General features: G+C 44.8%; 1 protein-coding gene across 1 annotated transcript in view; it reads right to left on the bottom strand.

Annotated features, from left to right (window-relative positions):
* The window catches only part of GDF10 (growth differentiation factor 10), a 54,182-nt gene extending 36,827 nt beyond the window's left edge, over window positions 1-17,355 (bottom strand). The window contains exons 1-2 of the mRNA XM_040320821.1: window positions 16,385-17,355; window positions 5,979-6,877 (exon numbers count right to left, since the gene is read on the bottom strand). Of these exons, the coding sequence (XP_040176755.1) occupies window positions 5,979-6,877; window positions 16,385-16,580 (1,095 nt within the window). The 5' untranslated portion in view covers window positions 16,581-17,355. The remainder of the gene's footprint in view (window positions 1-5,978; window positions 6,878-16,384) is intronic.
* Between the last annotated feature and the right edge of the window lie 3,172 nt (window positions 17,356-20,527).

Below are 20,527 nucleotides of genomic sequence, written 5' to 3'. Positions count from 1 at the left end.
TAAGCGTATGCTCAAACAGAGATACGCTTAAACATATCTAAGATACGACGGCTTGCGGCTGTCCTATCTTAGATTGCAATATTTTGGATGGCCGCTAGGTGGCGCTTCCATTGCGGTCGGCGTAGAATATGTAAATGAGGAGATACGCCGATTCACGAACGTACGCCCGGCCGACGCAGTAATTTTACACCGTTTACGTAAGAGATAGGCCGCGTAAAGTTAGAGCTGGGCCCTAGTTGGAATAGTAATGTCAAGTATGGCCGCCGTTCCCGCCGCGAAATTCGAAATTTTTACATCGTTTGCGTAAATCGTCCGCGAATCATGATTTACGTCGTTTACGTCCACGTCAAAATCAAAAGGCCCGTGCGGCGTACTTAGCCGCAATGCACACTGGGAAATGTAGGCGCCCGGCACATGCGCAGTGACAAAAAAACGTCAAAAACGTAAGGTCAAGCCTCATTACCATTAAACATGCCCCCCTAACACACATTTGAATTTGGCGCCCTTACGCCCGCCCGCTTTAGGCTACGCCGCCGTATATTAGCAGGCAAGTACATTGAGAATCATTACATGCCTAGCTAACTTACGGCGGCGTAGCCTAAACACGCTAAGCTACGCCGCCGTAACTTTAGTCCATTGTACCTGAATCTAGCTAAGTATCTATATACACAATACTGATGCAAAAATGATATAGACAGCTGGCTACATGAGTGGATTATTCTGTGTTTTCTCCAACACCTTATGATTTTCTTATTATTGAACGGAAATGTTTTTCTTTTTTTGTACCAATAATTAAAAATAAAAAAAAGGGCATTTGAGCAAGATTTGTATTAACTCAATATTGGCAAGGTCTTTTCATGACGTGAAAAATGGCATTTTTTTGAAATGGTCATTAAAAACGATCGTGTGTAGGCTCCAGAGCATTTTTCGCGACGTGAAAACTGGCCATTAAAAAAATTTGAACATGCTCTAAATTTTTTCGTTGTTTTTCACGTCGTGAAAAACGGTCGTGTGTAGACTTTAACGACGGGAAAAAAACACGCATGCTCAGAAGCAAGTTATGAGACGGGAGCACTCATTCTGGTAAAACTAGCGTTCGTAATGGAGATAGCACATTCATCACGCTGTAACAGACTGAAAAGCACAAAGACTGAAAAACGTGAATCGTCTCTCACCAAACTTTTACTAATACGAAACGAAATCAGCAAAAGCAGCCCAAATGGTGACGCCATCCGAATGGAACTTCCCCTTTATAGTGCTGTCGTACGTCACCGCGCTTTGCTCCAGCATTTTTTTTTTTCACGATCGTGTGTATGCAAGGCAAGCTTGACAAGAATCACGTCGAGAAAAACGTTGTTTTTTCTAGGACATCAAAAACGGTCGTGTGTACACGGCATTATACTCTGGTGGATGATTTTTTCAAAATTTCCATATGAAGGTTCGAATGAAAATTCTGCTGGAGTATGGTCAGCTTAAAGGGTGAGTTCACTTTTACTAAAAACTGTCAATGCATGCAAGGGGTGCCTTTAGATAAAAGCAAACGGGGCAGCTTTGACCAAAGTTGGATAATACACCCTGCTATCGTTGTAGGCTATTTATGTTCCTCCAGAAGGCTGAACAAAAGACTCCTAAAAATGGCATCTCCTCCATCCTGCTTTGTTGCTGAAATGTTGCTAGGACAATCCCAGCCGTTACTGCTCATCCCCAGGTGAACGCAAGCGTTGTACATACGATCAGTCCATCCGATGAGAACGGTCTGAAGAACCGTTGTCATCAGTTAACTGATGAAGCTGACTGATGGTCCGTCGCGCCTACACACCATCGGTTAAAAAAACGATTGTGTCAGAACGCGGTGACGTAAAACACAACGACATGCTAAAAAAAACGAAGTTCAATGCTTCCAAGCATGAGTCGACTTGATTCTGAGCATGCGTGGTTAATTTTAAAGCAAGTTGTATTTTTTTAACCAATGGTTAAATCACCTATGGGGCCCACACACGATCGGTTTTGACCGATAAAAACGGTCCATCAGACCGCTGTCCTCTGGTTAACCTATCGTGTGTACGAGGCCTAACCCTTTAGCACAAAAGGTACTTATCGCTATCTGATATTCTTCTATTTATTGGATTTTAGCTTTACTCTAGTGTGGGGCAGGTCTATATAAAATACAATCTTTTGCCGCGTACACACGACCGTTTTTCGGGTTGTTAAAAATTACGTTTTCAGGCTCTAGAAAAAACAAAGTTTTTTTCAACCCGATCATTAAAACGGCCTTGCCTACACACGATCGTGAAAAAAAAATGCTCTAGCAAAGCGCAGTGACGTACAACACGTACAACGGCACTATAAAGGGGAAGTTTTATTCGGATGACGCCACCCTTTGGGCGGTTTTAGCTGATTTTGTGTTAGTAAAAGACGATTCGCACTTTTATGTCTGTTACAGCGTGATGAATGTGCTTACTCCATTACGAACGTTAGTTTTACCAGAACGAGCGCTCCCGTCTCATAACTTGCTTCTGAGCATGTGCATATTTTTCACGTCGTTAAAGCCCACATAAGACCATTTTTTACAACCCGAAAAACAACAACGTTAAAAAAATAGAGCATGTTTGATTTATTTATTTTTGCCCGTTTTTCAGAACCCGAAAAAAATGCTCTGAAGCCCACACACGATCGTTTTTAATGACATAAAAACAAAACGTAATTTTTTACAACCCGAAAAACGGTCGTGTGTACGCGGCATCAGAGTAATTATATTAGCTGAATTTAACTTCTGAAAGAACCCATGAATTTGTTGTTTTTACATATAGGCACATGGCTAAAGATCCTCTAGGTCTAGGAGGAAAGCTGATCTCTGTGGCTAAATCAGACATCAGAGACAACATCTCACACCATTCAGTTCCGGTCAGTATAACTGTCATCTCTTGTAACCATCCCAGTTCTTCCTTGAATTTTATAGGTTTCCCACTGTTTATTAGGCCTCATGCTCACTGACGCCAGGAGGATTCAAAACCGTCTAGCATAAAATCATAGGCACTTTCCGGTGCCAGGGGAGCCATAGTTGGCATCTACAGCCACCCATAGAAGGGTGGCCACATTTCTGTAAGCATAGATGGCTTCACGCACGCAAGTACAGGGTATTTCCCTAAATGTGAAAGCATCACAATTGGGTAAATATGCCATATGGGCCTATGCTGGTAAATTCTGATGCCATTTGTGATTACACTAGCATGACCGCACAGCCATTCACTTGTAAGGGCAGCTGTATGTGACATATACAGCTTTCCAAAAGGGGATTTTACACTACAGGATTTTTCAGCCTCTAGATGTCCGTGTGCATGGGGCCTCCTATGCTAGCATGTAGAAAAAAAAATGATTGATGTCAGTGTGTTGCTTTTCCCCTAAAATGAACCTATACAAATGGGTTCTGGAGGCTCCATTCACACTATACCTTACACTGTGACATTCACCGTTTGCATGTTCGCCGGAATGAGTCACATTCTTTGGCATTTGCTTCAAATCTAGTTTTCCTGGGCCAAATCCTCAAAATCGTAGCCTAACTAAATTTTTCCCATTTAAGTTACACTGGCGGGAAATTTCTACCTAAGTGCCCGATCCACAAAGCACTTACCTAGAAATTTCACGCAGTGTAACCTAAATTCTCCCGGCGCAAGGCGGTCCTGTTATCCAGGGGGCGATGACAATTTAAATGAGGCACGCTCCCGCGCCGGCCGTACTGCGCATGCTCGTGACGTCATTTTCCCGACGGGCAGCGCGCGAAATTACGTTACGTCGGGCTTTGTGGATTGCAACGGGACAATAAAGTTGCGTCGGGTAAAAAAAAAGTTACGCGCCGAAAAATAAAATTCAAAATTTAAAAAAAATCGTAAACAAAACAGTTTACACCTTGTAAAAGCAGCCCTAATTTTACGTATGCAAACGTAAACTTACGCAGAAAAAACAAAGCTGAAAAGCTTTGTGGATCTCCGTAAGTCCTCATTTGCATACGCAAAGCGGCATTTCAATGCGAAATGCCCCCAGCGGCGGATGCGGTACTGCATCCTAAGATCTGACAGTGTAAGTGTCTTACAGATGTCAGATCTTCTGCCTATCTTTGGAAAACTGCTTCTGAGGATCAGATCCAAAGATAGGCACAGGGATACGCAGGCTGAACAGCAGTTCCGCCTGCGTATCCCTTTTGAGGATTTGGCCCCCTATTCTTAATTAGGAAATTCGGGTCTTTATAACATTTTTCATGTTACTACAGTCACAGCCAGTGATTCTCAACCTTTTATAATTTAAGGCACCCTTTAATATTATGGACAATCTTGAGGCACTCCATTCTAAAATGTAAAAAACTAAAATAATAGTTACACAACGCAGCAACATCACACGTAGGACACCCAACATTAGAGGTGCCGCCCCACCCCAAAGCACCCTGTCCCTGTGTTGATGAGGACAGGGCCTCTTCCCAACAACCCTGGCCGTTGGTTGTCGGGGGCAGGGAGCTTATCGGAATCCGGGAGCCCCCTTTAAAAAGCCTGATACGGTTAAGGAGGGGGGGGGGCGCTCGCTCGTCCCCACCCCCTTTCCTGACCGGCCGGGCTGCGTGCTCGGATACGGGTCTGGTATGGATTTTGGGGGGACCCCCACACCGTTTTTTCTGCGTACGGGGGTTCCCCTTAAAATCCATAGCAGACCCAAGGGCCTGGTATGCTCTTGGGGGGGGGAACCCATGCCGATTTTTTATTTGAAATTTGGCGTGGAGTTCCCCCTCAAGATTCATACCAGACACAGTGCTTGGTATTGGCAGGGATCCAAGTCGTATCCCCGTTCAATATCGTGCTAAACGCAACCGCAGCTAATCGCACTGTACAAATGCAGCTGATCGCTGTGCCTGGAGTCTTGAATTCCAGCAAAACATAAACATGCTTTTAACTGCGGCAGAACAGCCGTCCGTGTGAAAGGGGCCTTAGAGTAAATACTTGAATACAATTTTTTTTAAACCAGAGTTTAGTATCAATAATTAAGTCTTGACTCTTATAGCTAGATTCAGTATGAGTGCCGCATCTTTAAGGCGGCGTAGCGTATCGCATTTACGCTACGCCGCCGTAAGTTAGATAGGCAAGTACTGTATTCACAAAGTACTTGCCTCCTAACTTACGGCGGCGTAGCGTAAATGTGGCCGGTGTAAGCGCGCCTAATTCAAATGAGGATGGGGGGCGTGTTTTATGTTAATTACTTGTGACCCGACGTGATTGACGTTTTTTATGAACGGTGCATGCGCCGTCCGTGTACATATCCCATTGTGCATTACGCCAAAGTACGCCGCAAGGATGTATTGGTTTCGACGTGGACGTAAATTACGTCCAGCCCCATTCACGGACGACTTACGCAAACGACGTAAAATTTTAAAATTTCGACGCGGGAACGACGGCCATACTTAATATTGACTAGTCCAGCTATTTGATGGAATAACTTTACGCCTGAAAATGCCTTACGTAAACGGCGTATCTTTACTGCGATGGGCGCACGTACGTTCGTGAATAGGCGTATCTAGTGATTTACATATTCTACGCCGAACTCAACGGAAGCACCACCTAGCGGCCAGCCTAAATATTGCACCCTAAGATACGACGGCGCAGGCTGTCGTATCTTAGCTAGGTTTAAGTGTATCTCAGTTTGTGAATACACTTAAACTTAGGACGGCGCAGATTCCAAGTTAGGTCGGCATATCTACTAATACGCCAGCCTAACTCTTTCTGAATCTAGCCAATAATGTATACGCTGCACCAATATGGGAAATGTTTACATTGCTTGTTGACATTTATGCTTTAACCAGCTGCATCTACAGCATCCTAGGCAAGAAGCAAATCATTCGGAAGGTAAACGGTCAACAGGTAGGTATTTTTCCTGTCTATTAAGCAGCTTACCTGGATTTCATATTTATATATTTTACAAATATATCCTTCACATACCTTTGGCATGGGGAACTCACAAATTCCAGAGCAGTAGTAAGCATCAAATGATTTTGGAGATATAATCCATTCACTCCAGCCAATGTCAGCAAAGTCTACTTTTAAGTACCGTCGGGAGCACACTCTGGGTTCATCCCACTGGCGCCTTCGTGCTTTTTTCATGGTTCTTTCGTCAAAGTGCAGCACTGGAGACTTTAAAACCTTGTCCAAACTTTCGGGACCCTTCTTTTTCTTTGGAGTTTTTTGCTTAAGGGCTTTGTACGTGCCCTCCCACAAGTCCTGTTTGCTGTAACGTACATACTTGACATCCGGCAGTTCATTATCATGGTTGGAGGTCACATATGGGGTTTCCCTCTTCACTCTGCTCTCTGAAGATGCATTGGACCCTTGCTTTGGGTCTCCGCCATTGGATTGAAATGGGTCATATCTCTGCAAGGTCAAAGCCACACTATTGGGTTCTGAAATTGCTCTATCATTAGCAAATACAAGGATATAGGGAACATCGCTAGGGTTAGTCTCAAAGATTGTAGAAAGTTTATGGCCAAAGTCAATCTCAGCAGAAATAAACAAGTCTTGTTGATGTTGGGCCTCCTTGATAATGCTTGTTATGTCTTTGGTGTGCCAGACCCCCTTTTTATAGGGCATGGCACTGCTGACATTCCATTTTACCATACCCAAGTCTGTGTGGTGAAGAAGGCTTCGAAAGGTGACGCTGATCTTCTGGGATGGAGATGGCAGTAAGAGGCGACAAGAAGCATTTTTGGAACGTTTGCAGAAGGAGTCTCTAGGAGGTCTAGGGCTTTTGTCGGGTCCAAAATGGAGAGTGGCAGCCAAGACAACTTCAGATGACTGGAGAGAAGTTAAATTGAAGCGGTACGCAGGACGAGGAGCCAAGAAATCTGCAAGAGAAAACAGCTCTAGGTTAATGAAGACCCGTTTACTGTCAATCTATTTTTTATGGCTGGATTAACCGCTAGACATCATGGGTAGAAGCATTCAAGTTCTTCAATGCGTTTGCATAATTGAGCTATGCAGAGAAGTATTTGTCATTCAAATTTCTAAATTGTAGCACATATCTTAATAAGTTACAGAAAAGCTCTGTCGCTGTCATAAAAACAGATGAACTCCAGAACAACCTACTCAAAGACTCCCTGGGAACTTTTAGACTTGCAAGTATAGTCAGATGAAGGAAAACTTCAAACAAGCTCAATGGCTCTGATGAGGCGGCTTTTACACAGCAAGGCTTCTCTTGATGGGCACCCGGCAGTAGATCAAACCACAGAAATACAGAAAAGAGCGCCAGAGAAAACCGCATAAAAGAGTACAAGATATTATTAATTGCTGAGAAAAAAAATAATCACAGCCTACGCGTTTTGGGGACAACACCATTCCCCCTTCATCACAACACAGGATGAAATTACGAGGGACTTCACAGGTCTATAGTAGAACTAGTACTGGACTTGCCACATGGAGGAACAGCTTGACAGTGGTTGCTGAGCGGCAATTGAAATCATGAAATCCTTTAACCACTTGAGACCCGCGCTATTGACAAAAGACGTCAACAGCGCGGTTCCCAGGTGCCAAGTGGACGTCTTTGGACGTCATTTGAAAGCATTACCCGCGCGCGCCACTGGGGGGCGCGCGGCGGGTAACCACTGTGCCGCTGCATCGCTGGGGAGCCGATGCGTGTACCTTGCGGCCGCGATGTCCGCCGGGTACACGCGATCGTCGGTGACACAGCCGGTAACAGCAGGGACGAGGAGCTCTGTGTGTGTGTGTGTGTGTCTCTGTGCTGTCAGAGGAGAGGAGACGGATCTGTGTCTCTTGTACATAGAGACACAGCATCAGTCACCTCCCCCAGTCACCCCCCTCCCCCCACACAGTTAGAACACACCCAGGCTACACATTTAACCCCTTCCTCACCCCCTAGTGTTAACCCCTTCCCTGCCAGTCACATTTATACAGTAATTAGTGCATTTATACAGCGATCAGTGCTATAAAAGCGGACATCGCGGCCGCCCGGCACGCGCATCGGTATCTCAGGAATGCGGCGGGCACGCGCGCCCTCTAGTGGCCTGGAAGAGTGGAGGACGCATATATGCGTCCTGTCAGAGATTTAGAACCACCCTGCGGCCGCACATATTCGTACGGCCGTCGGGAAGTGGTTAAAGGAACCTTTTTAGAAAATAAAAAACAAACCTTTACAACCCATTTAACTTGCTCCACAGCCTCTGGCAGGGAAATGAAGGGGATCCTATGGAAGGAAGTAGATTTAACATTGAATGGTATTCTGGAATAATGACTTCTCAGAGTTCCCTGCTTACATCATAAGTCTTTAACTGTATTAGATCTATTTCTAATGAGTGCTTTCCCAGGCAGTGAGGTGACTTGACAGATGGATGTAATTAGTCCCCCATTTCTCAGGCATGGTTCACAGACCAGGAGCAGACAGTAAAGACTTTTATTGCAGGATTCCTCCCAACAGAAATAACAATGATTAGATTACATACTGCTCCACGGCAATACAAGTCCATGTCACTCTCACGCCTATTCTCAAAACTCTCTAAACTATGACACACGACACTTATGGAGTATGACAGATCCAAAAACTGCCCAACTATTACATAATAGACTGATAAACCGCTTTGTGCAATTATTATTATATACAGTAAAACCTTGGTTTGAGAGTAACTTGGTTTGAGAGCGTTTTGCAAGACAAGGAAAATGTTTAAATACATTTTGCCTTGATATACAAGCGATGTCTTGATATAAGAGTAGCGTCGTGTCACAACTGAGTATAAAAAAGGAGCCTCTAAGTGTAGCAATATGGTTACATTTAAAGGAGTTGTAAAGGAAAATGTTTTTCCACCTTAATGCAATCTATGCATTAAGGTGAAAAAACATCTGATGCTGTCGCCCCCCCCCCCCCCCCCGTTATACTTACTGACCCCTCAAAAGTCCTGCGCGGTCCCGATATCCTCTTTGCCGCTCAGCCTGGCCGCTGATTGGCTAGAGTGGATGGATTGAGAGCAGCGCAGCCATTGGCTGGTGCTGCTGTCAACCAACCCCAGGATTAGGTTGTGTCCAGGCACACCTGGCACACCAATGGTGTCTCCATTGCTCCTCCATACACAATGGGGATCCCTTAATGCAGCCACAACATATCCAAGGACTGGTACGCTCCCATATATATCACATTTTTCTTCTCAGGTTTAGAAATACTTTCAATCCCTCAGAAGAAGTTACCTTTAAAATACATTTAATGGACTTTTTAAACTCCGGGACGGTTGTGCAGTTTAAAAAAATGTAAATAAAAAGCAGACCCATGAGGGCAGATCATGGATTATCTGTGAAATAGACAAAACAGTACAGAAAGAAAATATAATCAGCTGCCAACCAAACATAGACGTAAACAACCGTGCTATCAGCAGAGGAGCTCCACAAAGGTGGAGGGGATATGTACTATCAGGACACATAGAGTAATGTAGGAGGTATGGCCTCTTGTCTGATTTCTATCGCCTACAGACATCGTGCCAACCAATATCTGGAACAGTGTTTCTCAACTTCAGTCCTCAAGGAGCCTCGACAGGTCAGGTTTTCAGGATTCCCATTATTTTGCACAGGTGATTTGATCAGTTTCACTGCCTTAGTAATTACCACAGCCGTTTCATCTGAGGGAAATCCTGAAAACATGACCTGTTGGGGCGCCTTGAGGACTGAGGACTGGAGTTGAGAAACACTGATCTAGAACATAAAGCAGAGAGAGTTCATCTAAATACATCACCACAAGTCCGATTGGCTGCATTCACCCGCCTAAGAAAGTGTCCGTATTCTGCATACAGTGTACCGGTACTGCTACTGTATGGCAGACATCTCTCCTTAACCAGTTCCCGACCCCCGCATGTACATATATGTCCACAATATGGCACGTACAGGCACATGGGCGTACACGTACGTCCTCGCCTATTAGCGGGTGGGGGGTCCGATCGGGACCCCCCCCGCTACATGCGGAGGTCGGGTCCGCTCGGGGAGCGATCCGGGACCACGGCGCGGCTATTTGTTTATAGCCGCTCCGTCGCGATCGCTCCCCGGAGCTGAAGAACGGGGAGAGCCGTGTGTAAACACGGCTTCCCCGTCCTTCACTATGGCGGCGCATCGATCGCGTCATTCCCTTTATAGGGAAGACACGATCGATGACGTCATTCCTACAGCCACACCCCCAAACAGTTGTAAACACATACTAGGTGCACCCTAACTCCTACAGTGCCACCTGTGGTTAACTCCCAAACTGCAACTGTCATTTTCACAATAAAGAATGCAATTTAAATGCATTTTTTGCTGTGAAAATGACAATGGTCCCAAAAATGTGTCAAAATTGTCCGAAGTGTCCGCCATAATGTCGCAGTCACGAAAAAAATTGCTGATCGCCGCCATTAGTAGTAAAAAAAAAAAAAATAATAAAAATGCAATAAAACTATCCCCTATTTTGTAAACACTATAAATTTTGCGCAAACCAATCGATAAACGCTTATTGCGATTTTTTTTACTAAAAATAGGTAGAAGAATACGTATCGGCCTAAACTGAGGAAAAAAAATGTTTTTATATATGTTTTTGGGGGATATTTATTACAGCAAAAAGTAAAAAATATTGCTTTTTTTTTCAAAATTGTCGCTCTATTTTTGTTTATAGCGCAAAAACTAAAAACCGCAGATGTGATCAAATACCACCAAAAGAAAGCTCTATTTGTGGGGAAAAAAGGACGCCAATTTTGTTTGGGAGCCACGTCGCACGACCGCGCAATTGTCTGTTAAAGCGACGCAGTCCCGAACTGTAAAAACACCTTGGGTCTTTAGGCTGCATATTGGTCCGGGGCTTAAGTGGTTAAAATGAAAAAATGTGACGGCACTAAGGCTAAAATAAATAAATACAATTCATCTACATTTCACAAATAAATATCCATGTGAAAAATTCCCATGATTTATCACATGGATGTTCATTTGCGATATATAGATGAATTGTATTTATTTTATTTCCATATGCACCTTGGCATTCTAAGCCTTTTTGTGAACACAGCTGGGAAATGAATTTAGACGCACATTGAGGTCCATTGGGCAACGACTTTTTTTACTAGAAGATCTCTCTCCTTGGCTCAGCACCATGGAGTCTTGTAGGCAGTGCCGGGACCAGGTCATCTAGAGCCCAGGGCAAACATGATTAATCCCCCCCCCCCCCCCAATAAGGTGTATAAGCATTAAGGGCCAGATTCACGTAGATCAGTGGATCTATAGATCCGCTCGATCTACGTGATTTAAGATCCGCTCCCGCAAGTTTGTGAGGCAAGTGGCTAATTCACAAAACACTTACCTCCAAACTTGCGGCGGTGGATCCTAAATCCCCCGGCGGAATTCAAATTCCGCGGCTAGGGGGAGTGTACTATTTAAATCAGGCGCGTTCCCGCGCCGATTTAAAAGCGCATGCGCCGTCCGGGGAATTTCCCGGCGTGCATTGCTCCCACTGACGTCGCTAGGACGTCAGTGGTTTCGACGCTTACGTAAACGACGTCCATCCGTATTCTAGAACGACTTACGCAAACGACGTTAAAAAATTCAAATTCGACGCAGGAACGTCGGCTATACTTAACATTGGCTGCGCCTGATAAAAGCAGGGGTAAGTATACGACGGGTACGCCGCTACTGAAACGTCGTAAGAAGACAGCGTCGGGTCCGCGTACGTTCGTCAATTTGCGTATCTCGCTGATTTACGTATTATTCAAGGTAAATCAGCGGGAACGCCCCCGGCGCCATTTTTAAATTGAAAAAAAGATCCGACAGTGTAACACAGTTACACCTGTCAGATCTTAGGCCCCGTACACACGACCAAACATGTATGCTGAAACTGGTCCGCGGGTCAGTTTCAGCATACATGTTCGGTCGTGTGTGGGCGCGAGCGGGCCGAATTCCAGCAAACATTTGCCCGCCGGGCCTTTTCCCAGCGGGCAAATATTCCTGGACGTGTTTTAAAACCGTCCGCTGGAATCCTGCCCGCTCGGACATGTACGGTCGTCAGTACAGACCTACCGTACATGTCCAGGCGCCCGCCGTCCCTCGCATGCGTCGAATGACTTCGACGCATGCGTGGAAGCCTTTAAATGGCATGCCCGTCCGCGTCATCGCCGCGTCATCGTCGCGGCGACGACGCGGACACGCCCCACGTATTGTTTACGCGCGGACTTCTGTACGATGGTGTGTACAACCATCGTACAGAAGCCCTCTGGCAGACATGTACGGTGAAAACGGTCCGACGGACCGCTTTCACCATACATGTTTGTTCGTGTGTACCCGGCCTTAGCCCTATCTATGCGTATCTGATTCTATGAATCAGGCGCATAGATAGGACCAGTGTAAGTCAGAGATACGATGGTGTATCTGTAGATACACCGTCGTATCTCTTTGTGAATCTGGCCCGATGTGTCAGAAAACCCCCCCCGCCCCCAAAAAAAATTGAACACTAATCTGCAAGCATAAATTCCCCCGATACAAATCCGCACAAAGCTTCGCCCCCCATCCCTCAAATCCCCCCCAACACAAATGCCCCTCCCCCCAAAAAAGTCACCCCTCCTAGCACATATTCTCTACCCTTCAAATTTCCCTTCACATCCTCTCCCCCCACTCCAAATCCCCTCTCCTAGCACAACCCTCCCCCCCCCCAAACCAAAAATTCCCCTCCTAGCACAATTCTCCTTCCCCCTTCACCAAATCCCCCCCCCCCCACCCAGAACAAATCCTTTTCTCCTATCTCCCCTTCCAACATAAATCCCTGTAAATCACCACTCCTTTCAATTCTTACCCCCTGACGCCCCCCAAATTGCTCATCCCAACACAAATCTCCTCCCCCCTCAATCTCCTTACGGGCACGCTCCTGAGTCATTCATCCGGCGCCCACGTCATTGGATTTGATTGACAGCACTGCTATCAATCTATCCAATCAAGAGCAGGGACCCCATGGAGAGAGGCAGAGCGCATCACCGCCGGGCGAATTCCACAGCCCAGGTAAGTAAAACGAGGGGGGGGGGCTGGGGGGCCGGTGACTGCCAGACATTTTTTTTTTACCTTAAAGGGGTTGTAAAGGTAAAAAAAAAAAAATCCCTAAATAGCTTCCTTTACCTTCGTGCAGTCCTCCTTCACTTACCTCATCCTTCCATTTTTCTTTTAAATGTCCTTATTTCTTATGAGAAATCCTCACTTCCTGTTCTTCTGTCTGTAACTCCACACAGTAATGCGAGGCTTTCTCCCTGGTGTGGAGTGTCATGCTCGCAGATCACTGTGAACTGAGTAGGGTGACCACGTGTTCCGGGCAATTGCCCGGGACAGTCCCGCATTTTACTGGTCTGTCCCGGGCACATTCATTCCAGGACAATACAGGACAATGCATTGTCCCGGAATGAAACTGACACAGCCATGGAAAGTGTTTAGGTTTGTTCATATTATATGGTTTTGGTAAATCTAAAAGAAAATTGTACAAGAAAATTGTATAATGTCTAAAGCCTCGTACACACGATCGGATATCTGATGGAATCTAATCCGATGGATTTTTTCGTCGGATATCCGATGAAGCTCACTTTCATCAGTCTTGCCTACACACCATCAGTCAAAAACCCGACGTAAAACACTACGACATGCTGAAAAACATGAAGTTCAATGCTTCCGAGCATGCGTCGACTTGATTCTGAGAATGCGTGGATTTTTGGCCAATGGACTTCCACACAGACGATCGTTTTTTTCTATCGTTTTTTTTATTCATAGGAAAAATTTAAAACATGTTCTATTTTTTTTCACCGATGGAAAAGAAACCGATGGGGCCCACACACGATCGGTTTGTCCAATGAAAACAGTTCATCGGTCTGTTTTCATCAGACAAACCGATCGTGTGTACACGGCTTTAGCCTGTCCTCGGATTACATGGTTTAGGTAGAAGTCAATGAGCTTGTGCATTGTACAATCCGATTGTAGTGTCAATCTTTAGTCAGCCCAGTAACACTATTAGCCAGATTCAGGTACGGCGGCGCATCTTTCCGGCGGCGTAGCGTATCGTATTTACGCTACGCCGCCGTAAATCAGAGAGGCAAGTGCTGTATTCACAAAGCACTTTCCTCCTAAGTTACGACGGCGTATCGTAAATGGGGCCGGCGTAAGCGCGCCTAATTCAAATGAGGATGAGGGGGCATGTTTTATGTAAATGGGTGGTGACCCGACGTGATTGACGTTTTTTACGAACGGCGCATGCGCCGTCCGTGGACATATCCCAGTGTGCATTGCTCCAAAGTACGCCGCAAGGACGTATTGGTTTCGACGTGAACGTAAATTACGTCCAGCCCCATTCACGGACGACTTACGCAAACAATGTAAAATTTTCAAATTTCGACGCGGGAACGACGGCCATACTTAACATTGACTAGGCCAACTATTTGTTCGAATAACTTTACGCCGGAAAAAGCCATACGTAAACGACGTAAAAAAAATGCGCCGGGCGCACGTACCTATCGTGAATCGGCGTATGTAGTCATTTACATATTCTACGCCAAACTCAACGGAAGCGCCACCCAGCGGGAAAATTGCACCCTAAGATACGACGGCGTAGGAGACTTACGCCACTCGTATCTTAGCCTAATTTAAGCGTATCTGTTTTCCAGAATACGCTTTAAATTAACGCCGGCGTAGATTCAGAGTTACGTCGGCGTATCTACTGATACGCCGGCGTAAAGCTACCTGAATCTGGCTATATGTCAGATTTGACAGATCATAGGTTGGCTGTACACTATATGATCTGATTGTACAATCTCATTTAGCTTTACCTAAAAAATCTATTCAATGTGCATTCAGACATGCAGACCCTTGCATTACACTGCTGTGTATCTAAATATGATTGTACAATCAGATTGTATAGTGTATTGCCAACCTTAGGTCCTGTGCCAACATAAAGGTACAGTGCATTAAAATCTACATTTTATATAGAATTCAATGGAAATGCAACAAAAACGCATGCAAAAGTTCTCCATGATTACAGATCGATGATGTCAGCTGGTCATATATTATTTATTCTGATTGTACAATCTCCTTAATGGTGGCCATACACACTTTGATAAATGATTGATTTCTTTTTTGATCAATCTTTTCTAATAGGAATAATAAATCTATAATTGACGAACCCATCCAATCAATATACCACACAGAGAAAAATTGTAATCAATATTTGATTTTAATCAATACATCAAATCTGGCCATACACTAGTAGGATGTGGTTCTTGTTCAGCAAACGTCCAATTCATTCCAAAACCGAATGCTAAAAGCAAATTCAATTTTTAAATACTTTGAACGTCATTCTTCAAGTCATCCAATGTACTGGGAATATTCGTACCAACGATTGTTTGAAGATCTGTGTGTATGGTCAGCTTTGCGATCGTAAATTAGCGATTGTTTCTCTGCTTCCGCCATGTAAACCCATTATCATCCGATCGATTGGACTGCGATTGTATTAATGAACAAAGCATCTATCAATGCAAAACGAGGTCAGTTTTGATCGAATACAATCTAAATCGATCGGAAGGGAAAGTTTGTAAAGATTCCTTTTTTTTTAACCAATAAAACGATTGAATATAAAAAAGTTATGACAGATCAATTGTTTACAGATTTGGTCTTCTTGATAGAATAATAAAAACCAAAGTTTTGTCCCCATTAGATCTACCGACAGCTATACAGTACAAGGATCTGCCGGACTGGATACCGATTGGTTGGATCGTGTATAGGTCCTCTCATATTACATCGTTTCTGTAAATCTAAAGTTGGTTGTACAGAGATTGTGCGGTTACCTTGTAATGCTTATGATGATCCCTTTAGCTCTACCAATAACTTGACAACAATAAATTGATTGGATGGAAGAGGTAGGTCCTCATATAACATCGTTTTGGTAAATCTAAACATGATTGTACAGAAATCGTATGGTTAGGTTATAATATGGTGACCGTAAGCTGTCCATACACCACACAATTTCCTTCAGATCTACCAACAACTATGTAACCTGTGTGATTTCATAGATATGGATTGGATAGGTTGGTTCTTATATTACATCGTTTTGATCAATTTAAATGAGATTTTATATCCAGATTGTACTGTGTATTGCCACCCTTAGTCTGGTACCCTAATGGATTTGGGGTGTGATGATAACGTACCGAGCACGGGACCTACTGACAACTGTCACATGATTGCTCTGAATCCTACAAGGTGCTGCACATATTTATAATCCATAAACAAGGCTCATCGTTCCATTGATTCCCTGTATTGAGAATCAGAATTTCCGACAACCCCCCCTCCCCCCCCCCCCCCCATCCACACACCGACCTGGGACTTACCTGGCTGTGCTCTGTAGCTCCTCACCGTGTTCCCATCCTGAGCTCTGCTGCCTTCCCGGCTGTACTTCTCATAGAGTTTCATCATGTGCATGGATAGGGGGTCTGTGGCTGGGCTCAGCATCCCTGCAGGAGAAGAGTCAGCAGCCGGGATCAGCTCCATAGACAGGAAGATCAGCATCATCCAATGTAGGGACATGGCTCCAGATGTCACAGTGTCCCTCTCAGGTCTTTCTATGACATATGTTGGATCTAGTCCCCCTGTGTCCTTCCTGATCTCCCTGTATCCCTATTGATCTCCTGTATCCCCCCTGATCTCCTGTGTGTCTCTCTATCTCCCTGGTGTCCCTGTCCTACCTGATCTCCCTCCTGATCTCCCTGTATCCCTATTGATCTCCTGTGTCCCCCGGGATAGTTCTGTTTCCCTTCTGATCTCCTGTGTCCCTATTGATCTTCTGTGGTCCTAATGATCTCCAGTGTCCCTGTAGATCTCCTATGTCCCTCCTGTCTCAATATTGATCTCCAGTGTCCCTATTGATCTCCTGTGTCCCTATTGATCTCCTGTGTCCCTATTGATCTCCTGTGTCCCTATTGATCTCCTATGTCCCTATTGATCGCCTGTGGTCCTAATGATCTCCAGTGTCCCTGTAGATCTTCTATGTCCCTCCTGTCTCCTTATTGATCTCCAGTGTCCTGTTGATCTCCAGTGTTCCTGTAGATCTCCTGTGGTCCTGTTGATCTCCTATGTCCCTCCTGTCTCCTTACTGATCTCCAGTGGTCCTGTCGATCTCCTATGTCCCTCCTGTCGCCTTATTGATCTCCAGTGTCCCTGTAGATCTCCTATGTCCCTCCTGTCTCCTTGTTGATCTCCAGTGTCCCTGTAGATCTCCTGTGGTCCTGTTGATCTCCTGTGTCCCTCCTGTCTCCTTACTGATCTCCTGTGTGTCTCCTGTGTGTCTCTCTGACTCCCGGGTGTCACATTCAAAGCTCACTTTTCAGCTAAACCTCTAGACTTCCAAGGGGCGGGGCTCTAGTGAATTTTTCCCAAGCCTAGCCCAATCGCAACTGGCTTCTGGCTGACTGTGGCCAATCAGAGGGGGGCAGTGTTCCAACTAGTTCACACATTCTAAAACGGGATGCTTGAGCTGAACAGTGTGCAGGAAACCAAAATGTTATTGGAAAGGATCCATGTTTGTATTGATACATCCAATATTAGGAGAATGTTTTTAATGTTACTATAAATGATCTGTGTTTATATAGAAAGACATGAAATCTTATGAGACTGTTTAAGCCTGCATTCATAGCAGAGCATAAGCAGGGGACATACGGAATGACAGGAATGAATGCCCATAGACTTTAAAGCGGAGGTTCACCCTAAGAAACATCTATGTACCATCCCATCCAGTATGCTTTTTTTTTTCTCGCTGTATTTACTGTTTAATCGTTCAGTTTCTTTTCAGACTCCCGCGGGGAATAGGCGTTCCTATGAAGAGGGGAACATGATTGACATCCGGCTATGGCGCGTCACGTGTTCAGAAAATAGCTGGACTAGGTCTCGGCTCTTCACGGCGCTATACGGCGCCTGCGCACGGACTAAGAGCTGACTGCGCAGGCGCCGTATACAGCCTATTTCGGGTATTTTCAGAACGCGTGACGTGCCATAGCCGGACGTCAATCATGTTCCCCTCTTCATAGGAACGCCTATTTCCCGCGGGAGTCTGAAAAGAAACTGAACGATTAAACGGTAAATACAGCGCAAAAAAAAAAAAAGCATACTGTAGCTGACGCAAGTATGCCGGATGGGATGGTATATAATTATTTTAGGGTGAACCTCCGCTTTAACAAGGAGATGGAATGCCCATAGGCTTTAACATGGAGATGGAATGCCCATAGGCTTTAACAAGGAGATGGAATGCCCATAGGCTTTAACAAGGAGATGGAATGCCCATAGGCTTTAACAAGGAGATGGAATGCTCATAGGCTTTAACAAGGAGATGGAATGCCCATAGGCTTTAACAAGGAGATGGAATGCCCATAGGCTTTAACAAGGAGATGGAATGCCCATAGGCTTTAACAAGGAGATGGAATGCCCATAGGCTTTAAAAAGGAGATGGAATGCCCATAGACTTTAACAAGGAGATGGAATGCCCATAGACTTTAACAGGGAGATGAAATGCCCATAGGCTTTAACAAGGAGATGGAATGCCCATAGACTTTAACAGGGAGATGGAATGCCCATAGGCTTTAACAAGGAGATGGAATGCCCATAGACTTTAACAGGGAGATGGAATGCCCATAGGCTTTAACAAGGAGATGGAATGCCCATAGGCTTTAACAAGGAGATGGAATGCCCATATACTTTAACAAGGAGATGGAATGCCCATAGGCTTTAACAAGGAGATGGAATGCCCATAGGCTTTAACAAGGAGATGGAATGCCCATAGGCTTTAACAAGGAGATGGAATGCCCATAGGCTTTAAAAAGGAGATGGAATGCCCATAGACTTTAACAAGGAGATGGAATGCCCATAGACTTTAACAAGGAGATGGAATGCCCATAGACTTTAACAGGGAGATGAAATGCCCATAGGCTTTAACAAGGAGATGGAATGCCCATAGACTTTAACCGGGAGATGGAATGCCCATAGGCTTTAACAAGGAGATGGAATGCCCATAGACTTTAACAGGGAGATGGAATGCCCATAGGCTTTAACAAGGAGATGGAATGCCCATAGGCTTTAACAAGGAGATGGAATGCCCATAGACTTTAACAGGGAGATGGAATGCCCATAGGCTTTAACAAGGAGATGGAATGCCCATAGGCTTTAACAAGGAGATGGAATGCCCATAGGCTTTAACAAGGAGATGGAATGCCCATAGGCTTTAACAAGGAGATGGAATGCCCATAGGCTTTAACACGGAGATGGAATGCCCATAGGCTTTAACAAGGAGATGGAATGCCCATAGACTTTAACAAGGAGATGGAATGCCCATAGGCTTTAACACGGAGATGGAATGCCCATAGACTTTAACAAGGAGATGGAATGCCCATAGACTTTAACAAGGAGATGGAATGCCCATAGGCTTTAACAAGGAGATGGAATGCCCATAGACTTTAACAAGGAGATGGAATGCCCATAGGCTTTAACAAGGAGATGGAATGCCCATAGACTTTAACAAGGAGATGGAATGCCCATAGGCTTTAACACGGAGATGGAATGCCCATAGACTTTAACAAGGAGATGAAATGCCCATAGGCTTTAACAAGGAGATGGAATGCCCATAGGCTTTAACAAGGAGATGGAATACCCATAGACTTTAACAAGGAGATGGAATGCCCATAGGCTTTAACAAGGAGATGTAATGCCCATAGGCTTTAACAAGGAGATGTAATGCCCATAGGCTTTAACAAGGAGATGGAATGCCCATAGGCTTTAACAAGGAGATGGAATGCCCATAGACTTTAATAAGGAGGTGGAATGCCCATAGGCTTTAACAAGGAGATGGAATGCCCATAGGCTTTAACAAGGAGATGGAATGCCCATAGAGAATAATGGAATAAAATATGTCTCCATAAGCAGAGCGTATTTCTGGGGATTTCCAAGCCAAACACACTTCAATTAACGATTGACTTCTTTTCCGATCGCTCTCTTCCAAAATGGAAACTCATTCTATAGTTGATAACCCATACAATCGATATACCACACATGGGGAAGTGGAACTTCATCAATAGTTAAGATGTGATCATACGATACGAATACAGCTGGGGCGGGCTTTGTCCTACGGGTGTTGGTGGTGGTGGTGGGGGGGTGTGTTTTGGTAAAAATAGGCGGCTAAGCTGAAGTTTTTCCACCCCCTGAATCCTAACAATACACCTGGACAAGGCTGTGCAAATGCGACGGCATTTGTAACTTGGGCTGCAGAGCTTGACACATCAAACCTGTCCATTGAGTTTATTGAGGCTGTTCTGGAACCATAAACCAAACGCTTGGCTCACGGTTGTGGCACAGTCCCGCAATGTATAACTGCCATTCAGCAATAAAAAAAAAAATTAACAAAGAAATAGGTATCAGGAGATGGTAATAACACCTCCTGAACGTCTGTCATCCACTGCGATATCATGCTCTGAAAAGTGTTCAGCTGCAGA

Source organism: Rana temporaria, chromosome 8 (assembly GCF_905171775.1).
Source record: "Rana temporaria chromosome 8, aRanTem1.1, whole genome shotgun sequence".
Taxonomy (NCBI): Eukaryota; Metazoa; Chordata; class Amphibia; order Anura; family Ranidae; genus Rana; species Rana temporaria.
The sequence above is the reverse complement of the archived record's forward strand: the minus strand, read 5'-3'. Positions and strand labels throughout refer to the sequence as shown.